General features: G+C 38.0%; 1 protein-coding gene across 3 annotated transcripts in view; it reads right to left on the reverse strand.

The window, feature by feature from the left end:
* Window positions 1–25,986, reverse strand: part of LOC124168112 (L-asparaginase-like) — a 59,740-nt gene that overhangs the window by 3,227 nt on the left and 30,527 nt on the right. For 2 of the 3 annotated variants that reach the window (XM_046546228.1, XM_046546226.1), the window contains exons 2-12: window positions 21,527–21,647; window positions 19,114–19,137; window positions 18,448–18,562; window positions 16,036–16,161; window positions 15,474–15,684; window positions 10,937–11,049; window positions 8,296–8,481; window positions 6,880–6,993; window positions 6,269–6,472; window positions 3,601–3,725; window positions 1,936–2,058 (exon numbers count right to left, since the gene is read on the reverse strand). In XM_046546228.1, coding sequence (XP_046402184.1) covers window positions 1,936–2,058; window positions 3,601–3,725; window positions 6,269–6,472; window positions 6,880–6,993; window positions 8,296–8,481; window positions 10,937–11,049; window positions 15,474–15,684; window positions 16,036–16,161; window positions 18,448–18,562; window positions 19,114–19,137; window positions 21,527–21,647 — 1,462 coding nt within the window. The remainder of the gene's footprint in view (window positions 1–1,935; window positions 2,059–3,600; window positions 3,726–6,268; window positions 6,473–6,879; window positions 6,994–8,295; window positions 8,482–10,936; window positions 11,050–15,473; window positions 15,685–16,035; window positions 16,162–18,447; window positions 18,563–19,113; window positions 19,138–21,526; window positions 21,648–25,986) is intronic. The other variant, XM_046546227.1, reaches the window with a different exon arrangement.

Raw genomic sequence — 25,986 nt, forward strand, 5'->3', positions numbered from 1 at the left:
CTAAAATTGGCTAATGTTCGAGTCCTCTGTTTACCCCCGAACTCAACTAGCAAGTCCCAGCCCTTGGACCAAGGCATTATCCAGGATTTTAAAGTTCTATACCGGAAGAAGCTTGAGCGGTATTACTTGCGATGGATCGGTATGTATACATTCATCTATTTTGCTTATGTGCGTTTGGATATCGATTTAGATATTTTTATTCATGATTATCATTCTTTCAAATCTATTTGCTACTTTTATAAATGGGAACAGAAATTAATAACATCCGGAAATGGACGTTGATCAGTGGCGGCTGGTGGTAATTTATCTAGGGTGTGCATTAGAGCAGAAATAGGATGATTTAATTATATTATGTTAATCCTAATCCATGAGCGTCATATTTCGTTGTAATAGAATACATAGCAAGCAAAACATATCACTGGTACACTCTACCCTTAAAATTGCATGAACAGAAATAATATTAGCATGTATGAAAATAATTATTCTCAACACACCTTTACAACTGACGGTAGTTGAAATTCATTCTCTTTTCCTTACACCCTATGAGGAAGTAGTGTAGAATTACTGTTAATTCTTATAATAAACAGTGCAATTCATTATTTGATTACGTTTTCTAAACTGGTCGGGAATTTCTTTGGCGATCGTTGATGTTGAAGTATGAACAAGAAATGGGAATTTTATGGTGGTATAATTATTTAACGATTTTTCACATCATAAATCGATAGCAAAAAGCCTTTTCTATGAATTATACCGAGAATAACCATCGAAAACATTTAAATAAGACCACTAAAGACAAAAAATGGCGGAAGAAACAAAAGCGAACATTTTTTTCGTGACTTATGAAAAAGGTTTGAATTTACGAAACTCGATTTTACGAAGTGCCAATTTTCCGGTCCCACTGACTTCGTAAAATCAAGACTTTACTGTATCTACTTCGAGTTTTTATTCTCAACCATTTATAAAAAGTCACACAACAAAGTAAAACAACAAACCCTTGACTACCAAAAAGTACATAGATATTTTTTCCATTGATAAAAAAATGCCGCATTGTCCGCGAAGATATGAAACCACGCATTTCATAGAAATCTCAACATTTCCCACAGAATAAGGGATGATTCAGAGAACATTTTTAGGTCTCCTAAAGACAAAGTTAGACACCAAAACAGTTGAATATGTATTGGTACACCAAAATATAATGAAAGTATCTGTAGTGTTTGATAAATCAAGAAATGCCTCAAATACAACATAAAGCATCGCAAGAGCTCTTCTTTTTTCTGTTAATATAAATGATTCATGATTTACATTAAAAATTTCATCACCCAAGGAATCATTTCCCTTAAGCACAGAATACCAGATGCAATGCCTGCTTAAAAATGGGAGTAAATGTGCTCAAAAAAAAGAGGGAAACAAATTACACAAGAAAATTTTAAAAACACTCACTAAAAAGATAATACGTGACTTAAAAACTACTTTGTAGCAAATTTAAGGAGATGAGAGCCACTCACTATTTATATTTATTTCAATAACTCTATGTGAGATAAGAATATATATTTGAGATGTGTGTTCAAATTGAAAGAAGGTATTTACCCCGCCCATTCTTACTTCAGTGCAATCAAAATGAATGCGAGGCCATTATTAAAGAAAGTGAATTTACCAAATTAATTTTCAATGAGTGGGCCACTGAATTATTCCGACAGCCAATAACTGAAAAGATGGTCATTTTGAAAATACAATTTATGATTCTTTGGAGACACTTCTAAAACATACTTTGAAATTGGACATTAATCCTCTTTTAGGATTCTCAGCTTGAGTTTGAACACCTCTGCTAAAGCCCATTGAGTGGTAAAATGTAGATTTATGTCCCAAATAATCATGCACTGGCACATCCCATGTGTTTAAATGTTAAAATCACTCACACACTCATGAAGCACTCACTTGCAAAGTTTTTCCCCGAGGACTTTTGGCGGGATCATGAGATGGGCTCCACAATTGACAAGGAGCTTGATTATTTCATGGTGGTCATGCTGAACAGCTTCATTCAGGGGGGTGTGATCATACCTGTGCGCAAGAAATTTAATTATTTAACTTTGGTTTTTATCATACTTATTACTATTTTAAGTTAATTATTGGAGATTATTCCTTTATGGTGGTTGTTACAGAGGCTTCCTCAGTGATTAAATTGATGATTGTTTCCAGGTTAATGCTGAATCGACTCATTTTTGGTGGACGACAGTTTTGGGCACGTTCCAGCTCCCATCTTTGGGACCCGAAGATGGAAGCTGGAACACGCCCAAAACTATCGTCCACGAAAAATGAGTCCATGGGGCTTTAAAAAACAATCATCTTTCCTTTAAAGTACCACAAACATGATAACTAAAGCTATTATTTCACCTCACTCACATGGTCACTTCACTTTATCCATAATTTCCACCATATCTTTTGCCATTTTTGGAGTTAATAATGCTCTTATCATAACAATCTTATTGGGCAGTAATGAATGTTAATCACAGAAAGAGAAACATAAATAATAGCAAAACGTACATAAGGATTTCTACCATAGCTTCTATGCCTTATGATGAAGGTCAGATGGTCACTTCTAAGCTACCATCTGAGCTTTCTACGATCTTTCTATTTGTATGTACATACATTGTTTTTTTTTAATTACACATTAAGAACATGTCCCTCTTTAAATGCAAGCTTTGTGAGTTTATTTGGAACACTTATTTTATTCTGAGAACAAATTTCTTCATATATAACATTTTTTCCTTTACTTGTACTGTTTTTGTACCTTCCTCATACCTTGATGTGGTCTATATTTATTACAAACATATCACCAGACTGTAAAAAGGAAAATGCTCAGATGGCCATATAATTCTCCCATGGCTCGTCCACCTTGCAAGTCAAAATTGTCACTGAGTTGGTGTGTGGGGAAGGGGGAGAAATTTACCGCAGGGACCAAACACCAGCCTCTCAACCGGAAAGCCCAAATCACACAAACATTCGCTCACAACAAACATACAAAACAAGATCTGCCAGGGATAACCAGTGATTTGCGGAAACACACGCACTCAATGCAGTCACACACACATTTCACATAAGCAGTAACTTTCAGCCTTGAGTTGGAAGTGCATTTGGTTTTCCTTCAGCACGCTGAAGAGGGCTACCTTTTACCCGAAATATGAGTACGTGTGGTTCCTCCTCCCCTTGCCGATCCTTGACCACGCTTTCGTTGGAGCTATTTTTTCTCCCGGAAGATTGAAGCCATTTGTGGGTGAGTGAATGTGTGAGTGACTGCTTATGAGCCATCTGAGCATTTTCCTTTTTACAGTTTCGAGGCCATAGAAGCTCAGCCCCCAGTTTTGCATATCACCAGACAAATAAAATATTATTTAAACTTTTCTTGGATTTCTGTGTGGGTAAGATATTCGAATCATAAAAAAATCATAGATAAATAAAATATTATTACTATTATTAAACAAGGACCCACTGTTTAATAACTTTTTCCACAATACAATATATATGTTTAAGATGGGTTGCAAGGTAGAGTGAAGTGGGCCCCGTGTTAAGGGAGAGAGGAGTTGATGGAGAAAAGATGATGACCTGTCCTTGGTGTGGACGCTGGCACCTTTCTGAAGCATGAACTCCACCAGACTGGTCTTGCCTTCACAGCAGGCAATGTGTAGCGGCGTTCTCTGGTCCACATTTGGCTGTGACAGGTCTGCCCCCTGAAAGAAGCACAATGAAAATGATGAGGATCAAATGGATCAACCGAGTATAAGATGAGGAATTCCTAAGAAGAGCAACAGGAAAAAGGAAAGGAGAAGATGGAGCTACCTAATTGGCCATATCTTATGCCATGATACCCTGATAAAGACAATCGTTGGTTGACAAAAATGGAAAAGGAAGACTAGGAAAAAAAAATACCTGGAACAGAGGGAGGTGGATGTGAAGGAGAAGAAATACATAGGTGCCAAAAGATTAGCAGATAGGAGAATTGAGTGGAGAGCTGTGTCAAACCAATTTTAGGATGTTAACTGGTGATCTTGATGATGCACTCAAAGCTGCTGCTACTCAAGTCTGAATCACTCGAACATTTTCTCCATCCCAATGAAGGAAAGCCTCTCTCAAATAGTACCTCTACTCTTCAGCTGCAGCCGCTGGGAGGCTAGTCTTACACCATGAGCAGAAAATATTCAAATGAGCAAGACTCTGAGGGTCAGGGTAGAAGTGCACAGAGCAGAGGGGAAATTATCATCACTTGGATTGATTAGGAATGGCTCTTTTGGCAGTGGTGCGATTAAAAGTTTGTGCCAGCAGCAAAAAAAAAGAGGCTGCACCTCTGAAACCACAATAAATTAAACAAACCAGCACTGTTACAAATGGAATTGCATAAGTGGATAAATTCATGTTTTGTCAGACTTTGAATCTCTCAATATGTAAACTAAAACTCTAATGATCTTTTTGAGTAACAACGAATTTTGAATAGAAGGGATGTGCGAGTACTCGCAAATTCGAGTTGAGATGAGTAGTTGGCACTCGACTTGAGTGCTCCAAGCACCATTACAAATAAGTTTTCCTGGATATACACAATTACTAATATCACTTATTTTTAAATAAGTGGTATAAGTAATTGTGTATATCCAGGAAAACTTATTATGGAATACCACAAAGTAAAGCAAGAGTTAGTGAATTTTGACCATTACAAATGTTGAGTTGAGTCCATTGGTTCCGGTTGCAGAGCTGTCAAGGCCGGCAGATTCAGAAATCTGCCAGCAAAAAGCATTATCATCAAACTCATGTAAAAATCGTTAGTAAATTTGATAAATCATTTCATTGCTTTGGCCTGGGAGTATCAGCTTGGTTTAAATGTAGCAGTCAACTACCATATAAAGCAGTCGAGGTGGGTTCTGAATATCTTTTTGTCAGCAGCCCACGCTCTTCCGAACCTGCACGTTAAAGATACGCTAATTTTTATTCATCTCCTAATTCTGGCACAATCATCATAAATGTTCCTCATCATCTTTCCCTTTTTACTTCAGGCTAAGCATTCAGAAGAGAAAATGCACTGTGGGGTTGGAAAATTAAGGATACATTGGTGTATGATTCATCATCTCGCCTGGTTCCATACTCGACTCGATACTCCCGAGAAGTCACAACTAGACTCGAGATCAAAAAGTATTACTTGCACATCCCTATTGAAAAGACTATGGCCATGTTTTTGGAACAGAATTTCTGTGTGTCAGTTTAAATAATGTTCAAAAAGGCATCAAATGAGTTTAAAACAATGGATTTTATCAGTTGCAGGAACAGTGGCACTTTAAGTGCGAAATGCCAATTTTTTATGATATTGAGTGGTATGATATGACGAGGCTTCCCCTATGCAACATGCTTGAATTTGGGTAAGACCTCGATATCAATGACACGATCAAAGGAGTTTTATGATGTAGGGAAGTACAATGTAGAGATGTTTTTAACCCTTTCAAGATGATGGAGATCTCTCCTTAGCATGGCTGCTGGACTGAGCCCAAAGACTTTTCTGTCCGCTCTGTACTGAGCATTTTTGCATGACATTGGTTAAGAAGAGTCTTGCGGTCTTGTTAAATTTTGAACGAAGCTCTACTGTCAATATTAATGCATTTAATGCAGCAACAATTTCCATATTGATGTTTACACTGAAATCGAGAGATAAGTTAATATTTATCATAAAATTTTGTTTAAAAATTGTAAACGCTGCTCAAAAGACAAAGAATTCAATTCTTAGTTTATATTTCTTGAGAAAAGATCAAATATTTATTTCGAAAACTGACTGAATGAGCATTTGAATGACGGCGGTCCCTTACCACAAAGAGAGGTAATATAAGACGAAGGGTCCGGGTACCTGCTCCCGAATTTTGAGGGTACGGCATAAGTCCCGCTTTGTTGGGTCCTGCAACTAAGACTTTGCAAACCAGTGACCGTCATAAATGGGGGAGAGCAAGGAAAGGTATATTTTGGGCATTCGTTCGCCTGCATAGAATAATCTCCAACGAAAATTTGTGACTTTCGTCTCCCGGGTCAAGAAATGTCCTGCTGCATATTTTAGTCAATTGCAGTAAAAAGGTTTATAAATTATCCTGACATGCCAAAAATCTTTAAGGAGGTCTCATCAATACATCTACTTAATGAAATACATGTGGATAGGTAATTTCCATCCAAGAGTCAATTAAGATGGTAAAAATATCATTAGTGGGGTTAGCAAATGAAATGTGCATGATTATAAATGTCTTACACTGCTAAGAAGTTGCTCTATTCGGTTGGGATTGTCGTCAAGGACAGCCGATCCAAGGAGAGCCGGAAAGAGAACGTTAGCTGCAGTGTAGGGGTCCAGCTCCAGGTTGTGCTTGGCTGAGAAGCTGACCATTCGGACAGCCTCGCTCATTGACGGGGTGGGGGAGGTCACTGTCAGCTCTCCTCTCAAGTTACGCTCCAACATCTGCGGTAAAATGAACAATATTTTCTTTACTCTAAGGTCAAGGAAACATACAGGAGATTAAAAACTAAGTAAATCACCATCATAATTTATCATCATAAATCTAGATTATTTTATTTGAAGATTAATTTTTGGAGCCATTATCATTTGCAGCAGACTCGTTATTAGAAAGTTCGTGGGACCATTAAATAAGAGGTTTGCATCAACAAACTCGGTACAAATTTGGAAGCCCCTCATACTTATGATTGTTAAGTAGATGTTAATCTGATGGACCTTTACTATTTGGATTTTTGCATGACTAGTTGAAAGAAGGGAGACTGATGAAATTGAAAGGAAACAAAGTAACGGAGTACATATATGTGTATGAACTATAGTTACTTGCGATAGGATCATAGCCAAACAGTGCACACCTCTCTCTTCTTTTCCACACTCCACTCGTCCTTGGTGAGCACGTAAGACAGTTTGGTAAGGGCAGCTTCTGGGGTCATGTCTGCACCCGACGTTACACCTATGTCACACAGCACCTAAGGGCAGAGAGGCGGAATTAAAACATGCGGCAAGAGAGGTATAGCTTTCACTTCTTTTTCTTAAAAATAAAAGTGAAAAAGTGAGCGATTTTGGCCAAAAGAGGAAGGAAGTAATGTTGAAATTGGTAAGATGAGAATATTGTTAATTTATTCTAACCCCATATCAGACTTCAAGCAATGACTCCAATCCCACAATTTGAATTATTTTAAGCTATAATTGATTCTTGAAGTAGCAGTGACAGGAATAAAAATTAAATCACTAAGTATTGGACATTGGAAACCAAATAATGGTACAGTGAGTCCTCGTTTAACGTCACTTACCGTTCCTGAAAAATGTGACGATAAACGAAATGACGTTAATCAAAGCATAATATTCCATAAAAAACAATGTAAAAAGTGAATATCGGCTCCTAGACCTCACAATTCCTACGCGAAAAAAATGCTAGCGTATCATATCTGGGGCATTTTTTACGGTGGGAATGCCAAACTATCGCATAAATACGAGTTCCTGTCTTCATCGACGACAATAGCAGCAGTGACGTAAATCCTTCTCCATTTTTGTATCTTCCCGCATTTGCTTTTCGGCTTCCCTATGGTGGTCGCCCGAGTGAGCGTCGCCTGGGCATCATAATCGCTGAAACATTGTCGCAGTTACAGGAACCAAAATTATTGTGAACTCGGCAAAAAAGTGACGACAAAAACTCCGAGTTCTACTCGAAAAAATTCCTTGAAATCACTTTTTAGGTTCCTGAAAACCATTATGTCAAGTAAAACCTTGCGCACCTACGCAAGAATTCATTCTGCAGAAAATTTGCTAAAACCGCAATCGCAATTATCAATAAACAACACCGTTTTACACTTTGTATAGACGGACTATATTACCGCCCACAAAACGGATAACCTGCAACGCCCGCCGCTTCGCCTTTTTTCTCGCGCGAAATTTAAAAAACTTGACGTTATCGCGAAGCGAAGGTGCGTTAAACGAATGACGATCTCAAAATTTTCATGTCGTTATCGCAAAATGACGTTAAACGGAGTGACGTAGAACGAGGATTCACTGTAGCTGCAATTTGGTCAACCTGAGAGAGAAAGGAGTGGAACACCAAAATCTGTACTGGAAAGATAGTTCATCGGAGCAGAACTTCTTCCTCGTGAGAGGAATGAGCAGCCACCACAACTTTAACCAAAATGTCAATTATAAACCTCATTCTAGCAATGGGTAAAATGATTGGAGGCAATTCCTTAACATAACAAGCTGATTGAAATTTTCTACAATTGTGGCCTTGAATCAACTCTTACCTTGCCAGTTTCATAAGCATTGCTCACGGAGCCACGGATACATTGCGAACAGTTGAGGACAATTAATCCTTCGTCAATGGCTGCCTCTATCATCTCCAGGATATCCACACGGTTGCTTGGGACATTGCCAGATCCGTACGACTGCAACACAATGCCCTGGATAGGTGGCCTCAGGAATGCGCTCACCTGCAGAAATAGTGACGATTATCACCAAGAAATACACACACTCACGGTACGACTGCCTCAAGCACAAAATACACTTAGACAGTATTGGACAGTACTGCACTATTAGTACTTTTTCCATGCAGTAAATACAAAGAAATATAAATTAAATTCAAATTTTCATGACATAATTGGAAAGGTTTAAAGAAATGCACTCTATTATTGCAATTTTGAGCATGCATATATGTCCAGTTTATTGTATGACAATGCTCGTTAATACCGCCTTTCATCGATGTTCAACAATAATTTTCTTAGTCATGTGCATTTCCATTTTTATAATTAGATTTTGAGGCCTTCAAATAAAAAAATCCTGTCAACCACGGACATCTAAATGATTTCTCTTTGAATCCAGATAACACATTCATCCTTGATCCTTCCCAATATTCATTCATTTCCTTATCCGTGTGCCATAGATGGCTTACGACTTGGGAAGCATAATTAACTCAGATTTTAGGATCTTTTCATACCTTAAGAGGTGGTCTCACGCAAAGAAAACACTCATGAATCGATTAAGTGACAAGTCAATGTTATCCTCCTTTAATATAAATATTTAAAATATGATGCCTCCTCCATCAAAATTCTATGAGTCAATGGATTATGTACCAAATCTTATATCTTAACCAAGCTGTCCACTAAAGTCAAAATATAAAATTCATACACAATTCTAGATTTTCGAGGCCAAAAAGCTGGAGTATTTGTAGATTATACTGTGGTAGTTTTATACAAAACCAATACAACTGCTTTGTAATGTTGATTATGTTTTCTCCGAGGGAAGTCTATAAATTATACAAATAAAAATTAAGCAAATGCAAATAATTTTAACCCCTTCCACTTTCATTCATTTCCAGTATACAGTGCTCCTATCCTCTATTTAGGTTATTTTTAAATGGAATGCTTGGTAATGAAATGATATTTTTTAGTTTGTAATCAACTTAGAACTGTGAAATGAAAAGTGATTATTTTTTCATATAGTCCAGTATCTAAATAAATACATTGAGAACACAGCTATCGCTACTCGTATAATATCATTCTATTACATCCAATGCACAATATTTCATGAAATATGAGTTCTTTATGTTCCTTATGCAGGCTTCCGCGGGTCGATGAGTATGAAGATACGTCTCTTTCGGGTAATACACCGCGTGGGTCCATTGTTCTCGGACGACAGTTTCGCCGGCGTTACAGTCGGCTTCTTCAGGTCAGTGAAGTAATGATGCAGTGAATTGGCCGCCTTATATATCTGTCCGTAGAGGCTAGGTCATCTGTGATTGGCTGTCGCTGCTGTGTCTTTTTCCACACAAAACTCGTTTCCAGGCATACGGAAGGGGATAGCGGTCTTCCCTATTGAAATTATCTTGAGTCTTGCTTATTTCGATGGCTTCCCGTATCAGGCGTGGAAAATATCTCCTTTCTTCGGAAATAAGCTTCGCTTCGTCAAAATTGACTTTCTGCCATAGCAGAGCACATATGGACAGGCCCTACCCATAACATCAATTCACTGCATCATTACTTCACTGACCTGAAGAAGCCGACTGTAACGCCGGCGAAACTGTCGTCCGAGAACAATGGACCCACGCGGTGTATTACCCGAAAGAGACGTATCTTCATGAGTTCTTTATGTACATTATGGATATTTTAACATTGTTAAACTTTCAAAACATTTATATTGTTCCCCTTAATACTGCTAAAATTATGAAAACCTGATGACGATATACACTTGTTATTGCACTACATATTTGACAAAAATCAGTGGTGAAAAAAGCAAGTTAACATAAATATAAATGCTGTAATATATTAGCACACAACTGGCCAAGCAATCTTTCCTTGAACAGAGACTTTTGTGCTTTTGCTCCATTTCAATGGCAATATAATAAATTGAATATATCATATTCCTCTTAATATAGTCCATACCGTTTTGTTCAAACCCTCTTAGATAAAAGTCATTGAGGGGACTATATTTGAGATAAAGTGCCTTATTCCAACCAATTTCAAATTCTTAAAAATTGGATATACATATTTACATATGTGTAACGGACTCTTGGCGCACGGAGCCCTTAAGGGAAAACCTGGGAGGTGGGGGGGCATGAAGGCCCTCAACAAAGGGGATGGGGAAAAGGGCTTTGGCCCATGTAAAACGGGAAATAATAAAGAGTTGAGTTTGAGACCTCGAAGTGAGTGAATGTGATTTCTACTATCCTTCCGCAAACTAGCGTTACATATGGATAAATATAGCAATTTTTGCAGTGGTGTGACCTTTAGCAGTTTAGATTATTTTAGTGAGATTAGTGGAATTATTCTTTGAACTAGCAATACCATATCAAATGGGCTCCACCAGTGGTCTACCACACAACTGTGATTTGTGACCATTTCTTATATTGAGGCATATGATTGATATGAGCGATACCATATTAAAACTCACCGTCTGTAGAGTAATGCTCGGGAAAAGACGAAGCAAGGCTACATTTGAGTTCAGTTTTGAATGCACTCTGAATTTTTCGATCACTATAGGGCGGAACAGCTCACGATAGTTCACTGAAATAAAAGAGGAAAGTACACCACATTACACTCATTTTACACTTAACACAAGGCATCAACAAAACTTTATGATTTTTTGCTGTCCACTACTGGTCACTGTGCATTGGAACTAGAGCCCTGTGTTCTGGAGAAAAATCTGGTCTCTCCTCACCCAAGACCCATGCTTGCCTGAGCCCATACACGGATCCACTAGCATGAAGAAGGTATAAGCAGGAAGCCATTTAACCAGTGCTCACTTTCCCAGCCAAGCAATTGGCTCTCTCCCTCAACACCATCTGAAAGAGGGCATGGTGTCGTTGCTTGCACAGGATAAAAATTTACAAATGGGTTTTCCATTTTCCCCCAGGCGAATACTTCATTACCTCAGGAAGGATGTACAACTGAATACAACTATCTTTCCATCTCCATCCCCATTCAGTTTCCACAACTCTGAACAATCCTTGGTAGTGGAAAAGCTTCAGTCAGGGATTTAAGGACAGTTCATAGAAAAAAAATTAACAATTTCAATATCGTTGGTGCATATAACTCTGCTTCCATCCCAGCCGGCACAGCCCATACCGCATCTATATGTGAAGTGGATGCAATGCGTGACAAAATGCGCTAGGTACCAAATATCCTTCTGCCATCCTTTGCTAGTTGCGCCTATGAATGCCATATTTTTCATGATGTGGTTTAATACTTAAAAATATCTGCAAGTCCTCGCATTAATTATTATAAAATTTCAAGAACTATTATTATTATAATTATTCATTGTATTCAAGATTTTCACGGACATACGGAACTACCAATGACTACAGCAGTAGGTATGGACTTGTCGTCTTGTAGCCATCTATCCCTATCTCGACGTGTTGGAGCCTCGTAGATAGAGTGTTGTGTTGGGTATGTTTTATAGTGATATTTTTTTATTCTGACCATTGCAGCAATTTTGTCTAATCTCCCGGTATCGACCCTCGCGCACTCATTGGCCTCTACTTTCCTGGATTTGAACTCTTGCGTTTGTTTTGGACTCCGATGGATAGCAATGTTGTACTGAAGTTCTCATATGTTGTCTTGTGTACGCCTGTATTCCTGTGTTCGCCTGCCTCTTGTTTTATGCTGAGTCATTAAAGTTATATTCATGAAATAAAACGTGCTCTGATTTATCCCGAGTAGTGTAAAACAATCACGAGATAAAGAGAACCAGACAAGCAATATAGGAATACTAGTATGACCGAGTTCAATTTTCCGCCGTTAGATGGCAGCACTTTCGTGCATCCTCATCCTCACGGCATCTCTCCAAGTGCGGCGGTTCATCCCCTCGGCGGTGGACCGGCATATGGATGGCATCTGTATAAAAGGATGCACTCATACTCTTTGCATCTGGATGACATCCAGCTGCCAAAAAGAAATTTGATGGTTTGTGCCGGCTGGGATGTGAATGACTGCATACAAAGTTTCTAATACCGTACAGTGCAGGGGCGCAGCTAACAAGGAACATTAACGGAATGTAACGCCCACTTTTGCTTCAAACTTTGCACATTTGTAGATTAATGCAAAAAAATGAAATGTGTGAAATTTCCCGTGCCCTCGTGACCTGTGAGTCGAGATATCAGCGATCAAAGATGCCCGATTCGTCAATTCGCCGCTCCTCAGGGGGAAGGCATGCTGGCAATTGGCCCACTCCTCGCCGGGGCCTCGACCCAGCCGGTGAGCGGCCAGCGATGCGATGCGAGCTATATTTCGTCTACGGCGGAGTCTCACGCCCCGGCGAATCGCTCTTTTGTTTTCTGTTAGTCTTCCTGTATTTCCGATTTTACCTGATCCTTACAGAGCATCGGATTGATGGGAAAATTGCTCTGCATTTAGTTATAATATATAGTATCACTTTGAAACGTGGAAACTTCGGAATGATACTATAACCCGGAGTAATTCGCGATAAGAATTTATGCTTCATCTTTCTGCCCGTAAATGCGCAAAGGAAACGGGAAAGGGGGCATGTTTCTTTCAAACTTTTGAGGGGAAACCCAAAATAAGCAACACATGGAATACGTCAACAGCCTAGGCCTCTCGGAGACGAGATGGGAAAACCCCCATCTGTATGAATGGACTCCCTTGCCCTTTGGTGGGAGGTCGGCAAATCTATTGTACATATTTCTAAAGGGCGTACGTAGATTTTTCGCTTCTGGAAACGGCTGCAACCTCGACCATTTCAGGTACTGTCATAAAATCACCCAAACATTTCCCGTCTCCTCGAACAAAATATAAACACCAGTAGAGACGGAAAACAGCGAGGAATTGGAGTTTTGTCAGTTCTACTTCATCTTTTGGTTTGTTCAGAAGCATACGGTTATCTCCAGCACTCTCTCTGCTCTTGTATTGTGGATTGAGCCAAAACGATCTGATTGCTGTTTTTAATAGTATAATATAGCTTTCAACATCGTTGGGGTAATTATAATGGCTGAGGTGATAAACCCATTGAACGTTTTGAGGTTGATGAGAAGTAAATTTTTGGATACTCTCTCTTTTTCGGAGACCACTGTGGAAGAAATTGATCTGGCGGAAAAGCTCACGGGTAAGTGTTTTATGATAATTAAACGATGAAATTATTATGCTAACAGTCAGTTACTTGCTTCTCTAATTTATTTATAATTATATTGTGTAGTAAAAATATGTTATAATATATGTATTGCAGCGATATTGAAATCCTGTGCAGAAGATGGTGAATACGATTGGGAGGTCGAAGATGATCTTGTATTTGACGATGACAATGAGAGGAATGAGGAAACTGTGGAGGGGTTTGAAGAAAGTAGCAGTGATTCGGAGAGGGATGAGGATATTTCTCCAACATCTCCTTCTTCTTCAACATCATACGATGTTTCCCCTATGAAGAAACCAAGATCAGAACCATCAATGATCCAAAAAAAAATGGCAGTTGACTTTTGGAAGTCAGGGAAAAAGAGCAACTTGCGACTAGAGACCGTTCGGCACAACTTCCGCTTCGTAACTAGCCGAACTCAACTTCATCGATATGAGAGGCAGATAGAAAGCGGAGCCTTAAATGAAAAGTATAAATCTAGAAGGATTTGGTCCATCATTCGCCCTGAAGACGATGGCAGAGAAGGCCATCGAAACGTTGGCAGCAATGGCCATCATCACCCGGCTGATTTCCCGAGAAGATTTCATCAACAGTATAAATCTATCCGGGAAGCTCTTCTCACCCGCTTCAAGACCGCCAAAGAGAATAATCTAGTTGTACATGACCGAGATTTGCGGAGGTGGGCAATTGAGGAAAATAGTCAACTGGATACCCCAATCACAAACTTTAAATGCACTCCTCCGTGGCTTTGGAAGTGGAAGAAGCATAACAACATTGTTTCTCGCAAGGTTACGCGAGTTGTTTCCAAGAAGCATTCCTTGGAACAACAGAGTGTTTCAGAAAAGGCCAGAGAGTTCGTGACGGAGGTTAAGGATTTAATTAGTAATACTGCAAATGGTAGTGTGCAAGTTTTAAATACTGACCAGAGTGGTTTTAAAAAGGAAATGCATTCCGGGCAAACTCTGGAATTTCGAGGGGTGAAAGTGGTGGAATCAGTGGCCCAGAGTTTACATGCAACCACTCATTCTTACACAATTCAACCGACAGCCAGCCGCACACAGCGAGTTGAAATTGAGTGGTTTCTAAGCTGCCTGAATGTTTTCCGAGGAATTTAATTCTCAATTCCATATCCAAACTATTTTAGAACCCAAGATGACTTCTTCCAAAATTCAAAATAAGAGATAATGAAATACAGATGAAAAGTGCTAGAATAAAATAACTACCACACTGTACAATCCAAAGTTTCACACAAATTTTCCCTTTAATTAAAAAAATTACAAAACCTTATGTTAATTTTCGCTCCAATTTTGCTTTCCGCTAATTTTTCTGATGAACACTGACATTTGGGTACTGGAATATCATGCTTAGTACTCCCTATGAATATTTTAAATTTTTTAAAAATAAATCGATCTTAACTCGGCAGTAATCAACTAATTTAAGTATACCAGGACTAGCCACAGTGATAACTTTACAGATGTCACCTGTATTGCACTAATTGTGCGAAAAATCCACAGAGAAAAAATCTATACTTAAATTCATCTAGAGCGTACACCTCCATGTGTTCTAAATTCGGGCTTTGCTCTCCGGCTGTGGCGCTGTGCGCATGATTTGGACTGCTTGTGGCATCATATGCTCAGCAGTCCATACCACCTTGTCCAGCGTAGTCCACATATTTCCACAGGGGAGAATAACATCTCAGTAGCGTAACTGGCTAAAGCACTCGGCCGGAAATTAAGGGATCCAGGTTCGAATCCCGGTCAAGGCCAATGATTTTTTCCCTGCGGATTTTTCGCACAAGTAATCAACTAATCTAAGATGAATACAATACACTTGAATATGATCTCACCTTCAATCTGGATGCCAAAAGTAGCCAATGGCAATGCATTAGGGGAGTCAAATGCACTGAAGCCCTCTGTATCCATCTTGGTGGTGCGGTTTCCTCGATACAGTTTCCGGCCAAAGCAGATGGTCACCTCAGGAATCACATAGTTGCCAGCAATCACCAGGCTCTCAAGGAAGTTGTCTTTTGCATCACTTCTTGGTTCAAACAAAGACAGCTAGGATTGAAAAAGAGTACAATTAAAGGGTAGTTAGGGAAAATTAACTTCATATGTTACACATTCATACATTACTCAAGGCCCTTTAAGCAATAGCCAGCCTCTCCAGCTACTACACCACCATATCTCAATAACTGTTATAAGTACAGTTACTATTTCACAAGTTTTAAAGAGTTTACATTAATGGAAGGTAGCCTATGCAAATCAAACAAACAATAAAAATACTTTTTAAAATGAAATTTAAGTCAAAATGTGTCACACAAGAATAAAGATTTGTGAAAAATTGCAATCCGTTTGATTAGCATTATAATGTCTTTCAACTACAGTCACTTTTATTCCGACATGACCAACCTGGGATCCTGTGAGAACGACTGATTTCCCCAGGTTCTCAAGCATGAAGGAAAGAGCAGACGCAGAGTATGCTAAGGTATCCGTGCCATGGAGGATCACAAAGCCATCAAAGCTCTTGTACCATTTCTGAAAAGGCAAGGGAGAAGACAGCATTAGTCCACCATTTGGAACCAGTCAAGGTAGCCTGATTTTAAACTTTCTACATGAATATACTTAGTGCACAAGAATTTGTTGGAAAGAAATTTAATGTAAGCACCTAGCGCATACAAACACTCTATTGTTCTTAAAAAGTGTATCAAAAATGGATGTGATGTCATACCCACAGCAGAGTTTAAGTTGCAATATATGGAAATATGTACCGTCAATCCTAGAGCTTGTAAAGAGAGTGAAACCAGACTGAATCAGGCAAAGGAAAAAATCAGCCTTGACCACTCCAGTGCATAACTGAAAAACCAGAAGCAATTATTGTTGGAAGTTGCGATCATATGATATCAGCTGCGATTATACCGATGGGTACACCATCTAGCGGCAAGTATAGGAATTGCATAGTCGCTACTGGTATCTATTTACTTTTGTAGAGAGGTAAATATAAATAAAGCATTGTTGGTTGTGCTCTTGTCAAGCAAAGGTGGTGTATTTATTTTTACTGATTCCCTGTCCCAGGAGTGCATTTCTGGTAATATATTGGGCGAGTTTATACCAAGAATCACGCTCTGCTAACAATTATTTCATGGACTATATATCAAGGGCATACCCAGGATCAAAACTAGAGGGGGGCAAGCCGTGGTTGTTCAAATTTTAACATAGAAAAAGTTGAGGAAGCCAAAGTTTCAAGAAAATTATTAAAGAGCCTAATTAGTTTTTGAAATTATTTGCTTGAAAATAAATTATGATAATTATAATTATATGTTTTACACTAATATCACTTTTATAGGATTTAATGAAAGTTTGTTAATAAACAAAATTTACTTCTGCTTCTAGGGGTGTGGGGCTGCCCCCCCCCAGTGGGTATGCCCATGCTATATATGTTAATTTTAGGAAAATTCTCGCAGCATTTCCAAGTGCACTGAACTGAAAAAGTGTCAAAAGACCTGGTTACATTGTACACAACACGTACAAGTTAATGTGTGAATGCATTAACAATTTTGGTGGACCAGAGCACGAACGAATGCAAGGACTAAATTAGAACAGGATATGTTCTCTGTTCATGCATTCGCACAAGTTGAGTGGTTACAAGGTGCATTTTTTAATACATTTAAACATTAACTCATCCATGTTAATTTACCATGTAACCAGGCCTTTAGATTTACATTTCAGAAAAATGGGAGCATTTTCAATGATTTTGTAATGAGATTAAATTTTTTACAATTTGGCTGACAAATTCATGCTAAGTTTGCTCCATTGGTTTTCGTGAATGAATAGTTTTGCTCATGTTATCATTTTCCCCAATAATCCTGCAAACAAAATAATTATTCACATGATAATGATTAGAAGTGATAGCTATAAGAGGTGCGTCCAGCATTCTCATTAACTTAAAGCTCTATATCTAATACATATGTGTATCTTGACAGCAAATAGGAATGTGCACTAAGGGTTCATGATGTGAAAAAGGGTGCGTATTCTGATGTTCATCCTAGGTGATTATGCAAACGTTAATAAATTTACATTTGTGCATTGTTTGGTTGCATAAGGCTTACAAATAAGGATACTTTGTCACCAGCCAATTGTGTAATTATTCAGGCATTATGACTTGGAAATTTTGGCAGCTGTGTTACACCATTGAGTAATAAAATCAGCAGTAGAGGGAGAATAGCCACGAACAAAAGTGCCAAAAAGAAATTGAAAACAATAAAAAACAAGTGGTTCTATTGTGTGTTTGTTGACTTGTTTCTATCAAGCGAGAAAAGTCAAAAGTCACATGACATTGTTGAAAGAAAGGTTGGCACAATTTTTCATTAAAAACAGAAAAGTATTATAAAAATAAATATACATTGTGTTTACTATTACGAATGTAAGTTTTCCTTACATTAACAAGGATAAATACATTGTGTTATATTTAGCACGTTTTAAAGCATCACGTAGTGAATTTGGGCTACATATTTGCAATCGGCTTCTAATTTATGAGGAAACATAGAGGTAGGGCAGGGTATAGCATTTTTTGATCTCCGCACATATATACCAAAATAAGATCATGTGATATTTGTTGTTTTTTCAGGGTTTTAAGACAGTTATTTACTTGTTAACATCCACTGATCACCATCCATCACATTTGTACACCAAGACAATTTGTGAAATTGCCTACCTAATCAGGCATAATCAGGCTTAAAACTATAATTAATTTGAATATTTACTGTGATATTTGTATTATTTTCTACTTGGATGTGAGCTATTATACACAGTGTGTGTGGTGACCTTGATATCTTCTGCAATGGCGATCCACTCATCGCTGGTCATGTTGCTGGAGTCCAGCAGGGGCTCGTACTCCAGCAGAGTATACAGCACTCTACGTCTTGCTCGCTTTGTGTCCCTGAGAGTGAGGGTTAAAGAAAATTATAACTATAAATTGGAAGTGGTTAGCACAAAATAGGGTAAGCATGCAGCAATATTAATCAGATCACTACTCTCAGTACAGGCCATTAGGCTAGTTCCACTTTAGGCATCCAAATTACATGCCACTGCACTTTAAACATTTATATCTCAGCAGTTTAGACTTTTGCTTTACGCTTTAAAAATAAAGGATGTATGTAAAATGTTAGGAGTATAATAAAAGCGATAAACCTATAATCAGTTCACCAATAAAATCCATATGACAATTAAATTATTAACGATAAACAGCCCATTTACAAATTTATCTCAGGCATCCATTAATGGGAATGAATATGTGTGTGTTAACTTGACCACTGTAATTTGAATATCATTCAGATTATCATTTCTAAAATTCATTTAACACCAATAAGAATCTTAATTATCAGTTAAGTTATATAGCAATCATTAAATAAATCACCCGAGCAACTTTGATACTAAAAATGAGGACAGAAAAACTAATATTATTGCCAATTTGGATACATGAATACTTACGCAAGTGTTTTGATTCCTTGCACACTATAATAAAAGTTTTGGAAAAATATTATAACCATGATCATTACTTTTACTGTCAACAAATTCCCTGGTTTTATTTTGTAGGTGGATTATCACATCACTGATGGTGTCTCCTCTCCAAATATCTTTGTTTGGTAAAAAATTGACACCTTATAATAGTAAAGGCATTACTCATTGAAAATATTGTCACATTAAAAGCAATTTTTTTCCATGTTTTGCCACTTTCTTGCTTCAAATTGTAATTTACAGCTTATAAGTAGCCAACCTGAATCCATATTGAAAATGAGATTTTTGCCAAATCACAATCAAGGCATTTAACAATTTTACTTCAAAGATTATAAAAAACATATAATTTTCAATTTTTTTCAGGCAGAGTTACGAAGTACAGAAAAATACAGTTTTCTTGATGGATTGTGTCCTCTCTCAAGTTATTCATTTTAAATATGATAATTCACGGCACTCCTGCTGTAAATGCCATGTGGTCTTCATATAGAAGAATCATAGAGATATTTCCAAAATAACTAAGTGACCTTTAATTGGACCCTAGCGGCAGGTCCTAGGACCATTTTGTGCGGAAAGTATTACTAAAAATGTACATTTTTTCTTATTCTACTTGGTGGTACCAGCCTACTTTCATATGGCTTTAAGGCCAATTCAACCATCATATCAAACTACTATAGGCCCTTTGAGCCTACGCAAATCCTGATAGTAATACAAATGGGCCCCCAACATTACTGAAAAGAACCAGCTCCCCTGCTGTAAGTGCATGAAAATTAACTTGCATTTGGCTTAGTCCAGGAAGAGCTGTAGCCAAACCACCTATAGGGTCAAATCACTGAGTGAATCAGTGGCATAATTGGGAAGTTTCCTTCATCAAAGAAAACGAAAGGATTGGTTGCGATTTGTTACCCACCATTAGTGTATTCATAGTATACAAATTATTTGGTATTAGAAATCCCAGTATTGAAGAATGGCAATGGTCAATTTTAACTGCATTTGTAAAAGTCCAGATTGGCGCCCATGCGATGCCACTCCACGTGACGTCACAGGGACCTAGTTTCTATACAAGTAGATAGGAGTTTTTCATCGTCTGAGATTACCAATGCATGCATGAGGCCCAGAGCTCAGGGAAACATCTCTTAATAATCACCTTTTAAAACTGCCTATGGTCGGAAAGTTTCCTTCGTTTGGTAAGGTATTAATAATCCTTATTTAAGCCAAGCGCTACCTGCTAGTAGCCTGCATTGCAGCGGTACAGATATCCTCGCCCCAAGGTCACCTCACTCGGTGGCAGCGGGAACCAGAATGACATCACAGGGGCTTTTTCCAGCATTCATACTTAGCTGTCGCATTTTTGCGCGCTTGTAAATTATCACTTTTCATTCAATATCGAAAAATAGATATCGTCATTTAAAAATCTAAAAGTTAGAAATGTGTACTCCAGGAGTAATAATCTTTCGATTTAGGCAATAAAAAAACAATAGGAAACCACCCTATTAAGGGGTGGGATGAGGAGATAGATCCCCCAAAGCCACAGAGAAATAAAAAAATTATTTAAAACTATTGTCTATTTTTGACATACTAAAACTGCATCTGCTTAAAGTTCGATTTTAAGTGCCAAAATGATGTAAAATGCATTTCCAGGTTTGTGTTTTTTTTTAAATTTCCCAGACCTCCCGTTACCTGGGGGGGTGAGGGGGGGTCACTCCCCCAGGCCATCCCATCCACCAAAGCATATTCCTAATTATGTCACTGGAATGAATGAGTGATTGAAAAACCTGGGAGAAGTTTATTATGAAAAAAGGTAATCATAAAAAAGCAATTGAAATCTGAGTCACCAGTATAACAGTTAAACTTGAGAGGAGTAGCATGTGTTGGGGTTTCATGTATGTGTCAGCTATCAGCCAGCAAGGTTGGCAGGCGTGAGAAGGCGCCGCTCATTTTTATGTGGTACCGGTTGGTACTGGTCGCGCAGTCGCGCGAGTGATGTAACATGTGACGGTTATAAAAGTTATTCGTTCCCACTTATGTGTATTTTTATTGCCCACACTAAGTTCCACTGCCAATCAGCCCACAGCATGCACTCCAGGTGTAAGGAGGAGGCAGTGACAGATCCAACCATGGGACATGAGGGACATGCCTTCCTCATGTCCCTCATGTGTCCTCTCTACCCTAATCATTATGTAGAGTATTCATGAGTACTCCTACCCCCGAGGGCATCTTTAAAAGTTTGCATGTTCATCTACCATCATCATTAAAAAATTCTACCAAATTAAACCTGAGTCTGTTGTTTAAAAGCATTTTTAAAACTTTGAACGTGCACCACCCACCCTAAATATAATCCCAGGTGGATATGGTGGGAATAGCACCAAGTATGAATCAAGGTACTCACGGCAGGACAAAGGCGGATGTTTCGCACTTGTCACCAAACCTCTTCTTGGCATACTCCACATCATGTAGAAATGGGCAGCGACGAATGTGACGCCCCAAGGCATTGGATGCTGGAACAAGAGCTGCAGAGAGAGAAAACCCATGTCATTATTTTATACATCCAGCGGTGTCATGGTGCCGGAACACGCCGGAATGCTGTTCTGGCACTGGTTAACAAAAGACATAATAGTCAAATAACACTTTCATAAATTTTGTTGCCTCAAAATTTGTAATATATTCATTCTTTGCCAAAGCAAATAAATTATAATAAAATGTAAATAATAACTTGTTATTAAAAATACAGAGTAATATTTCAATTCTAAAAAAAGTTAAGGTAAGTGCATTCTGGCACTACTAATTTTCCCATGATGTTACTGGATACATCCTAGAAGGAAGACTAGCTGGGGCTTCGTTTGAGTCAAAATACAGATTCTAGAGTAATTCCTGGTTTGGAAGAATATAGGATTGAGAATTATCGGACTATTATCACTGTTTTTAAAAAAGCCAACAATTCGATTTAAGAATCTATTTCTCTAGCCATATCCATCATTCATTTAGGTCACATAATTGAAGTTGATAAAGGAATATTTAATAATTTTAAACAAAATGTAAGGCAAAACAATCAAATAGAATACTCTTCCCAAAGAATAGGCAGTCATTCTGCAGACTAGAGTTGACTTTAAACCTCTCAGATTTTAATAAAAATTGGTACAAATGTTTGCTTTCCCATATAATTTTTGCATTTGGATTGGAAAAAACATAAAAAAGAGCTTAATAATGGGATATTATTTTCAAAATGTGAAATATGAATTTTTTCACAAATGTGAAAAATATGAAATTTTTGCCATTAAAATTTTAAAGGAAGGAATGACTGCCACAGGATGATTGATGGCTTATTCTACACTAAATTCTTACATAAAAAAACTGTGACTAAAATATAATTTTATCAATTGATTGTTTACACAATATGTTAGGAAACTTTAAAAATATAATTTGTAATATTAATTCATTATACCAAATACTACATCATTTCAAAAAAATAAGGAGGGTGCTCTTACTGCTAAGATAATAAGACCAATTGAATCTTTATTTTCAATACCCGCTTGTAGTCCATAAACAATGAGACCACATCTTCCCTGTTTTTACCTCTTCACTTCTAAATATCCACATGGACAAGACACAATGATGGTATGAAAACTTAGCTGCAAAGTTATTTGGCGCTATAGGGCCCTTCCACAGTGGGTAATTTCTGAGGATATTTTATAATGGAATTTCAAAAGGAGAAAAACAGAAGAACCCACACTATATTCGGCTGTGAATATAAAACAAAGTTCTTGAGAAAAGATGGGCAGCAATAATAATAATAATAATTATGAAAATTCCTGACTTTGACAAGAAATTTAGAGTGCTTGGGTGGGCCTGGTGGCTATAAGATTGTGAGTAGCCTTTCTGACCCATGAGCACGGATTCAAACCCAGAAGTGGGCATTAATAAGAACCTGTCTGATCCCTATTTGAAGGCTTTGTGCCGGACACTTCAAGTGCAGCACCCCGTTAATTGAAAGGGGCGATTTATTTTTAAATTACCACAGAATTTAACCATTAGACTCTCAAGGTGCCGATATATAGGCCTGAAGTTAAATCCCATGTAAATGTTTATATTTAATTAAGTTTGTTCATTTATGTTTTTACAAACAAAATTTCATCTAAATTTATATTAAATTAATTTAAAAACAAAACTACATATTATATTATTATTGTAAACAAAATAATTTGTCTCTTTTTCTAAACACCTGATGCATACTTGATTCGAGCTTGAGCATTCTCGGAATGAAAACAGAATTTGCTGTAAGAACATAAGGGATGCAGGGATGCGTAGAGGTCTTCGCACTAGCCCAGAAAACCAAAGATCCGTGGTTTGAATCCCATTCCAGGTTAATTTTTTCCCATGGCAATTAATGGGAATTTCACTCCCGTTCATTGAAATATTCCATCGTATTTTCTGGAGAGTTTATTTCTCCTCTCGTAAAAAATTTTGCAAGTTTTGGAAAAAAATGCGTTCCAAAGGGACTGAACTTCCTTCGACACCGTAGACTCTCACGGAGACGCATTACATGAACGGAGAGTCGCTCGCGAACTTGGAGTCGCGCCCGCGCACTACCAGCCCGTGGGCAAAAAATTAACTTCGCCGTAATCCGAAAAAACTTTTATCTGGCTTAGAAGTGTTTTCATTAAAAAAAAAATGATAAAAATAAGTCGTTGTGCTAATTTTTTTCTGCCATTTAAGAATATTGATGACGCTCGGATCTGGCGGAGGTAAAAAGTTGCGGCGCTCACACAATTTTTACGTAAATCGCTCGCGGCAACTATTTCAAGTCTGTTTTTCAAACAATTTCACAAAATTTACTTCTTGGGTTGATTTATAATTTGACAGGTTATGGATTTAGGCATTTTTTTTATTTTTCATACTTATCTATTGTGAATTTTTGTTGCAATATTTTATGCATACGATGATTCATTTTACCGATCTCTGCTGAGATAAAACGGCTTTCATTTCTCATTACTTCCTATCCATAAATAAGCAATACCTTTTAGAAGAGTTTGCAAATAAATTGTTTATTTTCGTTCAAACGCGAGGGAACCCTCAGTGCGAGCGTCATATTAGGGTTGGCTCGGATGAGAGGTTTCCGACTTGTGGTGCTGCTGATCGCGCTATTTACGCGCAAAGGTTCATTTGGGAACGGAAAAAATACAGTTAGTTATGAACACGTGTCCCATTTGTTCCAATTCGGTTCATTATGAAGAAAGGACCTAATCCACAAGTCTCCCGATACGCACTTGAGAACTTGGCTACATATGTAAGCCGCCGAGAATGGTTCTCTTTCTTGTGGAAAAAATGTCGGTGAAATCTACTCAAAAGACTCCGACCCGCGGACAAAATTTGGGGCTCCTTCGGGGCTGGGACGGAGCGAGCCTATAGGGTGGTTTCCTATTATTTTTTAATTGCCTAAATCGACCCTATTACTCCTGGAGTACGAATTTCACACTTATAGATTTTTAAATGATGATATCTATTTTTCGCGATTAAACGAAAAGTGAAAATTTTCAAGCGCGCGAAAACGCGACGGTTAATTTTAAGTAGGAATGATGGGAAAAAGTCCGTGTGACGTATTTATGGTTCCCATGCCGCTTTGTGAGGTGACCTGGGGCGAGGCTTGAGCGCTGATACGACGCAGGCTGCTAGCAGGTAGCTGAGTACCCTGCTAGCTGGTAGCGTTTGGCTTAAATAAGGATTATTATTCCCCTATCAAACGAAGGAAACTTTCCGAACTTAGGTATTTTTAATGTGTGATTATTAAGAGATGTTTCCCTGAGCTCTGTGCCTCATACAAGCATTAGTAATCTCAGACGATGTATAACTCCTATCTACTCGTATAGAAACTAGGTCCCTGCGACGTCGCGTGGAGTGGCATCGCATGGGCGCCAATCTGGCCTTTTCGTCTAAACTGAGATTTCTAAAACCAAATAATTTGTATATTATGAATACACTAATGGTGGGTAAAGAATCGCAATCGTTGCATTTCGTTTTCTTTGATGAAGGAAACTACCCTATTGTTCGCTAAGGGAGAGCAAGGTTATCAAACCCAAACTCTCCTTTTCCAGCAAGAGGCCATTCCTCTACCATTTGGGGATGCATTGAGTGACAAAATGTACCCCAATAAACAAAAATAGCGAAGGAATATTGAAACACACACTTTCTGAAAAAACAACAGTGATGCTAACCAGTGACGCAGCGAGGGGGGGGCTTGGGGGATAAATCCTCCCCCCTCCAGAGCTCAGAGAAATTTTTAAGTTTAATCTGTTTTACTTAATTGGATTAATATTACTTATAGAATAATGTAAGGATTACTAAAATATATATCTGAATGCCGTAAAACTCACCATTTGGAACCATTTATCTTAATTTTTTTATGGCGGAAGCCCCCCGCACCTCCCGCTTACCCTGGCGGGTATGCCACACCCACAGGCACCCAATTAGTTGCTTCAGAAACCCCCCTAGCCTTTATTCCTAGCTGCGCTCATGATGCTAACAATGCTTTACGATGTAGTTTCTCAGTGATATTGCGTATGTCCAAAAAGTTAATAACTCGGTACGTATGTAGCAAGGAAAAAATATGGGAAAAATTTACCAAAAATTAAAACTATATCAGCTTATGTTTTTATACTTGTGCATAGAATAGTTATTTTCCATACGTACATTACATGATTTACGACAGCATGAATTAAAAATGCAATTACATACAACAATTTTAAATTATATACACTAGTTATCAATAGTGGATTCTTAATTGGTAACTATATATAATTTATTTTAATATTTACGATTCAAATTGTATAAATTCAAAATATGCATATGATTTTT

Source organism: Ischnura elegans, chromosome 11 (assembly GCF_921293095.1).
Source record: "Ischnura elegans chromosome 11, ioIscEleg1.1, whole genome shotgun sequence".
Lineage (NCBI taxonomy): Eukaryota > Metazoa > Arthropoda > Insecta > Odonata > Coenagrionidae > Ischnura > Ischnura elegans.